The sequence below is a fragment of the Pygoscelis adeliae genome, unplaced genomic scaffold (genome assembly GCF_000699105.1).
Source record: "Pygoscelis adeliae isolate BGI_AS28 unplaced genomic scaffold, ASM69910v1 Scaffold289, whole genome shotgun sequence".
Classification (NCBI taxonomy): domain Eukaryota; kingdom Metazoa; phylum Chordata; class Aves; order Sphenisciformes; family Spheniscidae; genus Pygoscelis; species Pygoscelis adeliae.
The window spans coordinates 252,006-264,928 of record NW_008825499.1 but is presented as its reverse complement, the minus strand read 5'-3'; the positions used below and the strand labels follow the sequence as shown (position 1 = coordinate 264,928).

The following is a 12,923-nucleotide window of genomic DNA, read 5'->3' as shown; positions in this document are numbered from 1 at the left end:
GTTTAATTCCTCTACGTGTAATGGGGATGATGGTTTGGCTAGGAATGCTATTAGACACCTTATTCACTCAGGTAAATAACCATTTATCATCGCAGCTGGATTTTACCTTACCGTGATCTCACAGCAGCGCAGCGGGCTGTCACCCCGCTGTGGAGCCCATCTCCCACTGTGACATCATGAGTAAACACTTGGCAGCTGAAACCATATATGGCCTCATGACTTTGTTGCCAAAGAACAATGCTGCTTAGTCTTGTCTGAGACAATGACGCTGCCCCAGTGCCCCCTCTTCTGCACAAGGCTGATGAGAAAAACCCATGGTGGACTTTCCAATGATACAACAATACCATTTTCAGCAATACAAAGATGAAATTCCAGCCCCATGGGATTCAGCAAGGCTTTTCCCAAAATGTTCAGTCTTTCAGCATTTCAGTACAGGCAGGACTTTTACTGTTGATTTCTGTGGAGGAAAAGTTACGCCAGTGGTAAAGACATTGCTGAGAAAGCTCTCAGCTCCCCTGAGAATCGCTGAGCTCACTGTTATACCTCTTATATATATATAGTCTTACATATAGGAATCAAGACACAAGTAGAATAAAAGTAAAAACTCAGCTTGAAAGCACAGAGTAAAACCCATTGAAATAATAAGCAAGCCTCCTCTTTCCTCAGGCCAAACTCATCCATTAACCCGAAGCAGCCTTCAACTGACACATGCTTTTCATTCCAATGCTGTTTCCAACAGTGTTTTGCATTTTCATCTCTGTGGCACATTTTATAGTATGAAACAGTAAAATGTTACCAGTTCATAATAAAAGGTTACTGCCCCACGTTCCAAATACCCCAGTGCTCAATTGCTGACAACCTCTGTAACTAAGCAGGTCAGTGTCTCATTACCGTGTATAAAAGATCAGAAAAGGTAAGAAACACAGATGTTTAAATTCTGAAAGTGTTAATAGAAAAGATCAAATGAATCTTCGGTAAGAGAAGAACGATGCTGTAGAGGAGCAAGGCAAGGCACACAAGAAAACATCAGAGAAAATGAGATAACGTTCAAGATTAGAAAAGATTTCTAGTGGGGAGAAAAGTCTTACTTCTACAGTCGTATTTCATCACAGGGATGATGGGTTCAGTAGAGAGCATGCTCACAAGACTTAGTGGTGATCATACTGTGAAAAACAAGCAAGGCCAATGTCATCTACTGCATGTGCAAGCTTATGATTTCTTCTGTGACTGAAGGAGTAAAAGGTGTTGAAGGAGGCTGGGTTTTGATTTGGTGTAGGAATCCAGTCTCTCAGGCAGCATTGGGAACAACAAAAGAAAGCACCATTTGCAGATATTAGTTTAATTTAATTACATCTTATCACTGAAGTTATATACATGTCAATTACCTGCCAGCTATTAAGCTGGTATATCATGAAGCAAAAAATGTAAGTCATAACAACCTTAGTAGACAGGCCAAAAGGTAAACGTCAATATTGATGGAAGAATGGTTATCAACAGAGTGATACTGTTAGATTAATTATGATGTCATCATAAGCTTGCTTGAACATTTGAGTGTAAAAGATATTACACACACACACACACATATATATATATATAGTTTTTTAGTTATATGAAAAGTTACCACCAGGAAATCTGATTTTGTCAACTGATGGCAGTATCAAACAAAGATAAGTCCACTGGTACCATAACTGTGCGGGGTGTATGTGTATATTTTAAATAGATTACTTCCAAATAACTAGAGTTCCTCAAGCTGAAATAGCCACATGCACATTCACCTGGGGGGATAGACATGTTTCCTATTATCCACGACCAGGAGATTTCCATGCTGTAGTACCTGTAGCGCAGAACCTGCCCAGTTCCTCGCCATGCTGGACACATAAACTCTGAGCAATTTCAGTCCCTTGTCAGTCAAAGAAAAGAAAACTAATAAAAAGGTTTTCCTGTCTGGACTCAGAAAGAGAGAAATGAAGATAAGAACTGAATGTACATACAGACTACAGAATTTGAGGTTATTGATAAATAAATACTTTTTCAGTCCTTGGACATAACACCACAAATATTTATTCATCTGGCAGTGACTCCTGCAGTCCCTCAGATAAACCGCCACCACAAAATCACTTGATAAAACACCATATCCACTCAGGACACCTATGAGACAAGCCTGCAAGTGCAGATCAAGCTTAAAATATTAAAATGGAAACATTTATCAGTAAGGCCAGCCTCTGTGGCCTGAGCTCACATGGCATGTGCTCTAGCGAGAGCAGAAGACTCCACCTTGGTGTCTCACAGCCAGCTCAGGAACAACTCTCTCTCCTTTTAGATTTTCCTTGCCTGCAAGTGCCATTCCCGACAGCATCAACATCAGTGAATTGATGAAGGGTCTGGTCCTATCAATACAAGAAAATAAGAAGAAAAAAAAAAAACAAAACACCACAAAGAAGAGCAAGAACTCTGGAATGAGCTCTGAAAGTGGGTGTCCTGAAGCTTCCTTCTCTGCAGAGCCAGCTGCCGTGGTTATTATCCTAAACCTGAAGGTGCAGGTGGAAGTCCTGGGATTTCTTAAGCCCAGAACAAGATCCCTTCCTCTTAACATAAAAAAGTACCACCCCTGGAAATTTCTTCCTTTCTGAGCCACAGGTCCAGATGGTAAAGCACTTGAAGCCAAAAAAGTTCACTTCTGCCTGCAAAAGACATGTGTGAGGACACTCCTGAAAAGAGACGGCATGGGGATGTGTGACTGACCCCTGCAATGGAAGAAGGCCCAGAGGAGATGGGCATGAATGACGAGCTCAGGGAATAATGTAAGGAATAATGACAAATGGTCATAAAGGAAGCTGAAATTATCTCAGCACAAGGGGGACTGGATGGTAACCTTTGTTTTAGGTATACAGCTGTATCACTCAGTCATCAGATTGCATAAACAGCCTCCCCTGAAATAGTTAGTCAAGAGTAATGTTTTCCTGAGCTAGCCAGACCAGTGTGGGAGGGGAGTCTGTATGTGACTCAGCCCAATATAAAGTATAAAAACTGAACAACACACAAAATCAGCTTGGAAGAGAGCAACTGGCTTGAGCTGGGTGTAACCCACGTATTCCTTCCCGACAACTGGGGGGACACAGTGTCATGATGGCGAGCATTTAGAGACGAGTAATGGGAATTTGTACAGTACGTTTGTACTGTGATTCCGCTGTATACTGCAATTGCTATACTGTGCTTGTGATGCAATTTCAGTATATTGCTGTATCACTCTGCTAAATCAAAGTCCTGGGTACAGGCATATCTATAAGAACCTGGTTAGAGAGTATTGGACTCTGGCTGGGGACTGGTAAATGAGCCCAAGACGAAAAGAAGAAACCATTACTGAAGGCAAGACCTCCTCCTTTTTCTGGATTACCTGTCCCAGGTCACTGAATTGAAGATCTCCCAACAGGAAACCACGTCTTTCACAGACTCAAATACTGAAGAGTTGGTTCATCTATAGATGACTAGTATAGCCACAGACCCTGAACCTTTAATAGTCACATCCAGTGAAACCTGAAAGGAAATGAGAAGCCTGCCTAATTTACTCAAGTCCTCCCCAAGTTTAAAAAAAAAACAAACCAAAACAACCCAACTAGCCTCATAGTATTCTCCATGCTCCTCCCTAACTAAAAGACCTTTTAATAGACCACTAGAACCAATTAAGATGCAGAGGACAACCACTTTTTCAGGGGTTCTAGGAATGTGTGAGCCCAGGCCTTACAATCTGTTTTCCCTCTGCGGTGGGAGGAGGCAGCTACAGGAGGATCACTAGATCATTTTGCACAGCAGGCAAGAAAAGGCTTGATACTCAATGCTAAATGAACTAATAGTGGCGGGACTGTGGAGAGATTTAATTACTGCAATAATTTAATTATGACAATGTAATGTACCTATTCTCAAGAGAGGTTCTTGAAAATTTCCTTCTGAGTAACTGATTTAAATGTTTTCTTTGACTTAAGAATATTTAAGATTACTTTCCTTTGGGAACTGTTTCAAGTTATTCGTAGTGGATTAAACAACAACTTTGCAACACATTTTTTCTGCACACGTTTAAACTCCGTCAGTCTGTATAACACTGTAATGCCTTCTGCCCAATTTGTGCAATAAAATGCTGCAGTTCCATCAAAAGATCTCTGTAAGAAGATAACATTTCCGTTGAAAGCATTGAACAGGCACAAAGAGAAATCTGTAATAGCAATTACTGTCATCATCATATTTTTGAATCACGTATCCTGTTTTGCTGTTTCTCATTTATTAATAAATCATTATCATGGGTAAAGTATGGCAAATAACCTGCTGTGCTTAAAACAGCAGGACTTACAGACCTGAACTTGCAGTCATGACAGACTGCAAGCATCAACGTGCTTTGGCAGATTGTGTTTTGGTTGTTAAAATTAGGCAATAGCTCAAAACACCCCTTTCCACCCTGCCAAAGCCACCTGATGAAGGTGTAAGCGGACAGGAAGCAGATAAGCCTATAGACTAAAACCTGAAACAGATCTTGGGAAAGAAACAAAGCAAAAGGGCAACTAGGAGTAACTTCCTGGTTCCAGCGAAGCATGTAATAGGAAAAGCCTTTTGAAATGGACTGAGAAACTGTTGTGGTTTTAGTTTTACCCAAGCAACTACTTCACTTTCCTTCTTCCTACATTCAAATGGGGATTTGCTTTGCACTTTCTTCAGCTGCAAGAGAACTCCTTCAAAATTCACACAGGGCACCTGTACCCTAAACCCTATGTAGAGCTGAAGAAAAATGCAATCTCAGCAAGACAGAAGATTTCTTGGAAATCTCAGTTTCCTTAATTTGCTGCCACAGTTGTTAAGACCACGCTAATAACAACATAGACAAGATGGCAACTGGAAGCAGAGGAGAAGAAAGCACAGTGACAAAGGACTTCCTCGGTGTGACAAGCAGTAATCCAAGTATTCAGCTATTCATTTTTTCCCCATAAAGCATACCTCTGGGTTTGAACTGTCCCAGTTAGACAGGGAAATCTAACACTTCGCAGAGTTGTAGGAAGAAAAAAAGTAAACACTACACACAAGGCAGATACCCTACCACGCCAAAAGGAAATTGGGGCAACAGGGGGAAGTAAGCCAACACTTCTCTTTTTAGAGGCTCTAATTTCTGCCTGTGGAAGCATCAGCCCATTTCAAAACAAATCTCTCTGTCCAGATTTTGAGGACAGAGCATTTTTGCCAATTTTGCTACTTTCTAACTTCTTTCAATTGTTTGCTTTATAAAATAGGCTTCAGTGAAGTGCAGTTACGTGTATTTAAACAAATGTCAGCTACTTTGTGCGCAATTGGACAACCACATGCCATTCTACATTCCCATCTCCACTTTTTAACTCCCAATCACATTTTTCAGAGATGTTTATGAAATTGCTGCTATGTGCAGGTACCAGTTGTGGCCAATACAAACAGTAAGTGATGCAGACCTTTTTTACAGCTGATTGTGTGAATGTAACAGGTCCCACTTTAAAAAAAGAGGAAACTTTAACAAATGCTTGGGGAACATATTGTGCTTATTAATTTTACATGAAAAGCTAGAATTCCTTTCCTAGCCTGGCCAGTAGCAGATAGCCTTCATCTTCTCTTTCTATATTGCTATCAATCAGAGAGATCGCAGTATAGGGCAGGGTAGGGCGCTGTGCAGGAAAAGTCAACTGCTGAAAGACAATCAGCTGTTTCCGTGCCAGCCTTTTTTCCCCACTTCAGAGCTCTGAGATATTGCCAGCCATCATGGGCCTAGCAGAGTCCACACCTAGCCCTAGCATCACTGCATCAGGAGTTAGCAAGGTTTTTTTTTTAAAAGAAGGGAAAAAAGAAAAAAAAAAAGAGTTGCTGCAGGAGAAATTCAAGCCCGTTGTCAGAATGGACTGCATCTCTTCTTAGAAACATCCTTTGATAATAGGAAAGGAAGCGTCGGCAATTGGGCAGCAGTCCCCTCTTCAACCTGGTACTACTGAAACCCTCAAGACAAGCAATAATCACCCCTCTCAATGGAAGGAACGTTCACTTGAGTCAGCCATTAAACCAACTTCACCAGCATGGAAAGCTTAAACACACAAGGACTCTACACACCAGACTTCTAACAATCAGTGTGCCTTAAATTTACCTTGCTGACTTACTTTTGTTGGGCTGCTTTTCTGGAGGGTTATGAAGCTAAAATACCTGAAGGAAGGGCCCAACAAGCACAGCAGCCAGAGCATACGGTGGGGGGAGATGGGGATCTTTGGCCAGGGTGGAAGGAAGCAGTGCTGAACGTTAAGAGTATGAAGTTCCCTTTGTATTTTCAGAAGCAGCTGACATAATGCGACAGCTCATTGCAGCCGGAGGAAAGGACTTATTTCTCCCCCTCCCCAGCTTCTGGCCCTGCTTTTTTCTCCTATCAGACCTGATACCGTTGGTCTTCCTCTGCCTCTCCACTATGAGCCAAACCTGCTGCCTCAGTGAGCTGAATTGCCCCACAGACGGGCGCAACCAGCACCAGAACCGGTTCAAATAAGAAGGGTGGAAATAGGACTACACAGCCAAACGGCGGGGGGAAGAGGGGGATGGCAGGAGCAGTCGGACCACAGGGGTGTGGTATTGCAGCAACCCACTGTGCCTCAGGAAGTCGCACTTTAAATTCCCAGAGAGTAAGAAGAGAGGGTATTTTGCAGAGAAAACAGAAACAATCTGCTATCTGGCCACACGTGCCGACAGTTGTTTAAGCGTCTTGTCCTTGTCACTTTTTGAATTTGAGCATTTTCAAGTTTATTTTAAGTATAAAGCATAGCAGCAAGAAGAGTCGGGAACACTGTGAGAAAAACCCAGCACCTAAACCAGGGAGCTACTTCAGAAAAAAGATACAAAATGTCAAGCTAGTTTTGGCAAAGTCCTGGGAAAAGAGGAGAGAGAGCAGTTAAAAATCTAACACACCATTTGCTTTTTATTTTTAATCAGGTATAGTAAATGTACACAAAAGGATGCATCAGCATTTTTGTTCATCTTAAATTTTTTTTTTAGGGAAAGTAGATACATGGCATGAGTGAGGTCAGAAGTATCAAGACTGGTTCGAAACATTTCAAAATGTCATGCTAACAAGATATTAAGGGAAGCTTTTAAAGCCATCGTGAACAGGGCTCGATTAATACCAGAGCTAGAATCCACACTACACACAAGTCTGACATGGACTGAGAAAAGTTATTTTCCTCACGTCTAATATATCCAGGAACTTCAGCTGTGAAGGCTACCATAGGGTTAGCACGATGCCATTTCCTCTGATTTTGAATGAGTTCATTGACTAAACAAATTATTAGACAGCAAGTGCAAACTGCTGCGCTACTTTGTCATGCTAAATTCAATAAGGCTGAAGGAGATGCAGCAGCATTTGAGATATTAAAAACCAGTCTAGCACCAAGCAACTCCCAAAGTCTAATTCCCTAACTGCCCTTTGGTGGATGCCTTTCAGGGGGCAGGGGAAAGAAGAAAAAAAAAAAAAAAAAAGGAAAGAAAAATCACAGTATACTGCAATAGAAGTCACAAATGCCTGACACCCTGGATAAGTAAAAAGAGTTCTTCATTTCCTGACGCTACACACAGTTGAGATGTGAATTAAGACCAACAATTTCAAAGACAAGGACAACTTCCTACCCGTTACAGTGTTTATGGGAACGTCACACTCCAACATATTGGGGACTGTATATTATCAGGGTACTTTTGAAAAGCAGTCACCCTAAACAGCACACTGCCTTCTTGATCCTGCCAACAGTCCAATAACATGTATGTTCAGTGCAGCACTGCACTTCAGGAGTATTTTTATGTGCCCTCAAGACAAAAGCCTCTTCTACAGCTCTTGTCAGCTACGCTAATGAATTCTCCTCATCTCCCTTACAACACACCATGGCGAAAGGTTATTCCAAAAGAAGAGGTTCATTTACATACCTCACCAAAGGGATCCAGGAATTAGACTTTTTGCAGTGCTTTGAAGGCACAGCAAACTGAGGTTGGAAGTTTTCCCAGGCTGAAATGTGTATCTTATCTTTCTCTCTCTTTCTGTAGCACTTGCAGGTGTTCTTAACTGGCCTAATTCTGCTCCTCCTGAAATCAGTGAAAACTACTTCCTGGGGATCACCAAAACCAACATTAAACGCCTCGACAAAGCTTTGCACTAAGTGTACAACAACCTCAACTTCACTCAGCCAGATTCAGTTCCCCATCCCCTGTAAGCATAAGACAGCCATGGTAAAAAAAAAAAAAAAAAAAAGTAAAATGTATTCAACCTTGCATCCTTTCCTTCTGTAAAGCAATTCAGATTTTGTAAACCAGATGCATATTCTAATTCTGAGATGCTTGCATTTTCAATATATTAAAAGTGTATCAAACTGAAACGATAATGAAGAAAAAATGTGATCTCATTCGTATGACTGCTTATTTACTGTTTTAGAATTCTGGAGAGTCTTACACACAGAATTAGAGAGCATTTAGTTTTCAAACTAAATTTCTTGGCCAAGCAAAGTGAAAACCGGTGTTCATGACTTCTAGGCAGGTACTTCTACAACTTCAAAATAGTCATTGGGCAGAATCACATAGCCTTTTCCTGCCAATATGTCTTTTTCTTTCTGAAACTGAACGATCTCCCTCAGTTTTTCAATTTGTCTTTCCTGACGCCGGCATCGCTGTTGTGCTGTCTTGAGCTTCTTCCGCAGTTTTTCAACTTGTTCCTCCAGCTGCTGAATTCTTTTTCGCTGATGAACTGTATCCTCTACAGTATAGTTGTGATCACAAAAAACAGCAAGATTGCTAGGGGTCTGGAGAGGAGGCATCAATAATCCAATACTTGGATCTACAAATCTGGCATCTATTTGAGACAAATGAAAAGAAGGAGTTGATGGAGATGGCGGTAGTGCTGGAGCAGCTGGTGGTGGTGGTGGTGGTGGTGGCGGCGGTGGCGGCGGTGGCGGAGGCGGCGGTAGTGGATCTTCTGGCTGTTCTGCAAATTCTTCAGGCTACAAACAACAAGAAAAAAAGTACGTTTTCATGCTTAACATTGTTTACAACACAACTCCCTTACTACAGCCCCAGAATAACATAAACAACCAAGACTGAAATTAATAAAATAAATTTCAAAGCCTACATTTTCAAAATTGACAAACAGTTCTGGGCCTGTTTTGTCTGGCTTGTCAACTGGAGATATTTTTAAGCAGCTTCGTTTTCAGGGCTCTTGAAACTCAAGTCCTTGATGTTTCAAATAAATCAAAAACTGAAGAATGTAGCAATTACTCTCACTTAAAGACTTAGGTCAAATACATATCCACGATTAGCTAAGAAGCAGGAACACAGGCTGCAGGTCTTTAAAAAGTTCAGCTGACCTAGTAACTCATCACTGCCACCCCATTCCCCTTTGTCCCTCCTTCTTTCTGCTGCATCTTACCATTATGTACTTTGAACCTATCAGCTAACTTAATCAAAAACACAGCAGAAGCAGATAATCTTCTGCTGAGGCAGAATAAGGGTCACCTACTGTGGGGGCTGATAAGCTAGCAGAGCAGAGAGGTAGGCACAGCAAGGCCTGCCTCTCAACAACTGGAAGGCACTGTGTCACTGGTTTCGGGCTATAGCATAAGGGTTTGGTTTCAAGAGACATGATGAGCCAAAATAAACAGCTCTGCAAGAGCAAAGCAGCCCTCCCAGCCCTGGTATTTACTCTTCGCTCAAACATAGTAAGTTGCTAAGATGACAGAAAGCTATTCGCTCTCCCACCATCACTGCAGAATTCTTCTGTCCTTTATTAAAAGTCAAAGCAATGCAACACGAAGTATGGCCTACACCTGTGCTGGTGTGTGGAAGGAGTGAGAAACAGGACTGCACGGCTGGCAGATGGGATGGAGAAGGGAGAAGCATGATTCTCCCTTTTGGCAGCAGCAGAATATCGATTGGCTCAACTCCACACGAAACTGAAGTCTTTATCATACTGCTCTCGATAGGTTTACTTGTACAGTTCAGGACAACACGGATCCCTCACCACCTGAGTATAGGCCAGAGCAGAGAATCAGATTCTTTCTGCCCCAAAGGAATGCAGTGTAATTCAGAAATGCTTCTGTGCACATGTTGATAAAAAAAAAGCACTGTTTAAACAAAAGAGCTTGCATATTGCCTGTCAAAAAGAAAGCCGAAGACTTTTTCAGTGAAAGAGGCACTGAACCAATTTTCTAACTACCCACCTGTTGCCAATATTATTACTACACATAAAAGCATAAGGACAGGGACAATGTTGACTATAAGAGCAGCTGACAATGCTCATCATCGAAATATCAAGCTCATCAGATCTGAAGGTCATGTCATTAACTTCCTTGACTTAACATGCAAACAAGCTAACATTGATATTGGGGGCTCGATAATCCCTCTTGTACAAACTACAACACTTGGCAGACAGTAACTGAAGAAGGCGGTTTTGATTGGTGTTGAAAGGAAGTTTCATATGCAAATATTACTGATCACTTTAAGGTACAAAACCAGCCAACTACCACTCTTCTTTCACAATTATAAGAAATCGCTGCTAACAGTGTGCCTATCTAATTCTCACATGAATATTCTAGAGTTTGACTATCAGCTATCACTTTCAAACTCTTGTACTAAAAAATCAAAAGGCAAAGATGCAATTGGCAAAGAGAAATTCACCCCTGTTGGAAGCACAAGCAAAAATCAGGTCATTGCTGGACAGCTGAATTCACACAGAGACTTCCATTTGCAGCTTATCCAGCACATGCTACCTCTATAAATACATTACTATTGTCACAACGTATCACGGAGAACAGAACGTTGGTATCACTGACACATCATAAGCGAATTTTAATTACTTCTTACAGCCAACAAATGATTCTCTGAAGATGTAAGTAATGAAAAAGAAAGTATTTCAAATTACATAATGCAAAAGATAAAAATTTCAAAATCAGTGTGGATTCAATTCCAGAACAACCGCTACTATTGTGGTGGTATACTATTGTACACTATTGTGGTGGTATCTCTGTTACTACGTTATTTCTTGAAGATACGTGGCAGTTCATTTAAAAGTGCTGTGAGACAAATAGGAAGAGCACTAAATCCTTCTCCATAATTAAAAGGCACTCTTTTGTGTTTTTGTAGATCCAGGCATGATAATGAAATGGGGAATGTGGCTCACCACTAATCCTGCTGCACCAATCGCACTTTTGCAGATCACCCTATACACCCATTCAGCTTTCAGGCTGTAAAAAATTCTGCAACTATTTTACACATGACAAAGAAAATGTGTGTTGTACAGACAGCAGGGAAGTGTAATCAAACAAGAAACATAACACAGCTGTATTTACCTGGAAATTGTCTGTCTGTCCTCACATACCTTCTGCTTATATTCTCTTCTCTGTTACTAGCCACTTTTCATTTTTCAGATACATTCCCTTTTTACTTCTCCATCAAATCCAATATTGTATATAAAGAGAAAAATCAAACAAGCCAAAGTCCCAGTTTTCCTCTGTGCACTTCATCCCATTACAGTCTTTCACCCCCTAGACCTATCATACCCATTCTCCTCTTTGCCCCTTCCTCTACAGCAGAGTGACAAGAGATCTAGTATTTTGTACCCTTAACAGGAGTTAAGAATCAATCTTTTTCGTTCTTGTCTTGCCATTATTACATCAGGAAGGAAGAACTCAGAACCGATTTGCATCTTACGGTAAGCTGCTTTAGCAGCACAGTGAGAGAACAATACATCTCACAGGAGACTACCATCACAAGTTCAGAGACAGAAGTTAGGGACCAGTCTGGCTTATGAACCCAAGGTAACTGTTAAGGCAAGACAGAGACGGTTTCAGCACAGAAAGATAGCAGGTGCAGCTACTCTGCAGGTTTCTGCCCCTCTGTTTGCACCTCACGTAAACTCTGCGAAGCCAGAGTACAGAGCCCTTTAGAGAGGAGAGTTACGTTTCAGAACTAAGGTACATCATCTCTTCAACGTTAGCAGTAGCCACCAGTCAGCACGGGAGAGTACAGTGCAATTTGCAAGCACTGTTGAAGGCTCTCTAAAACTCCAAATATGCCACAAATACAGTCGACAACTTAACTACAGGGCAATACTTTCTTGCTTTGCTGCTGTTCCATTTAATTCAGCGCAAGGTTTTAACCAAAGTTATGCTGCTCAGGCTTCTGCGTATGCACACAAGCGCAGATCAGAGCTACTGCCTCTCTGTACAATGCTCTACCTGCTCCAGAGCCTCGGACAGCATACATCTCTGCTCTTGTCAAAGCAAATGAGGACAGCCGTTGGACGTGTTTCAGCCACCACAGCCCTCCAGGAGCCTCCAGGTGCACCTACTCAGCCAGTGTCCTTCACAATCCGCATCTTCTCCCCGCTGCTCTGCTACACCAAGCCCTGCTAAGCTGATATGAGCAACATGCACGTGCATTCCAGTACCTTAAACTACGAGTGCTTTGGGTTTACCTTTTCACTGGGTTCAGTATAACAAAATATTGTGGGCACAGCATTTTCTTTCAGAAGCTTGTTGTTGCATTCCCTTTTAAAGCAATCGGGAGTAAAGTGTTCTGAACAAATGCTGCTATACTTGGTTGGCTTGAAGTTTTTCCTTTTAACAGCAGCTTCCCATTTCTTGCAAAGATCAGGTCTTGTAAGAGGAAACCTGTAAATAAGAAGTACTTTCAGCTTTTCCGGAAAGCTTTTTAACACGGGGTCGGGTTACAGCTAAGCACTGCCGTGCCTGACGGCATGATCGCTCGGTTCTTCCTCCGACGGGCTCACCTCCGGAGCCAAACCCCTCCTGCCAGCCCAGACCTCGCACACGGACCGGGCTGGGGGGTCTCAGCCCTCCGAAAACCCGGGGCAGGGGGTCCCCCTCTCCCTGAAAAAGGCAGCAAAAAGC

The 12,923-nt window shown here is 41.9% G+C and overlaps 1 protein-coding gene across 1 annotated transcript in view; it reads right to left on the bottom strand.

Annotated features, from left to right (window-relative positions):
- Positions 1 to 6,933: 6,933 nt before the first annotated feature.
- The window catches only part of THAP1 (THAP domain containing, apoptosis associated protein 1), a 9,036-nt gene continuing 3,046 nt past the window's right edge, over positions 6,934 to 12,923 (bottom strand). The window contains exons 2-4 of the mRNA XM_009331527.1: positions 12,803 to 12,902; positions 12,488 to 12,741; positions 6,934 to 9,017 (exon numbers count right to left, since the gene is read on the bottom strand). Of these exons, the coding sequence (XP_009329802.1) occupies positions 8,550 to 9,017; positions 12,488 to 12,741; positions 12,803 to 12,902 (822 nt within the window). The 3' untranslated portion in view covers positions 6,934 to 8,549. The remainder of the gene's footprint in view (positions 9,018 to 12,487; positions 12,742 to 12,802; positions 12,903 to 12,923) is intronic.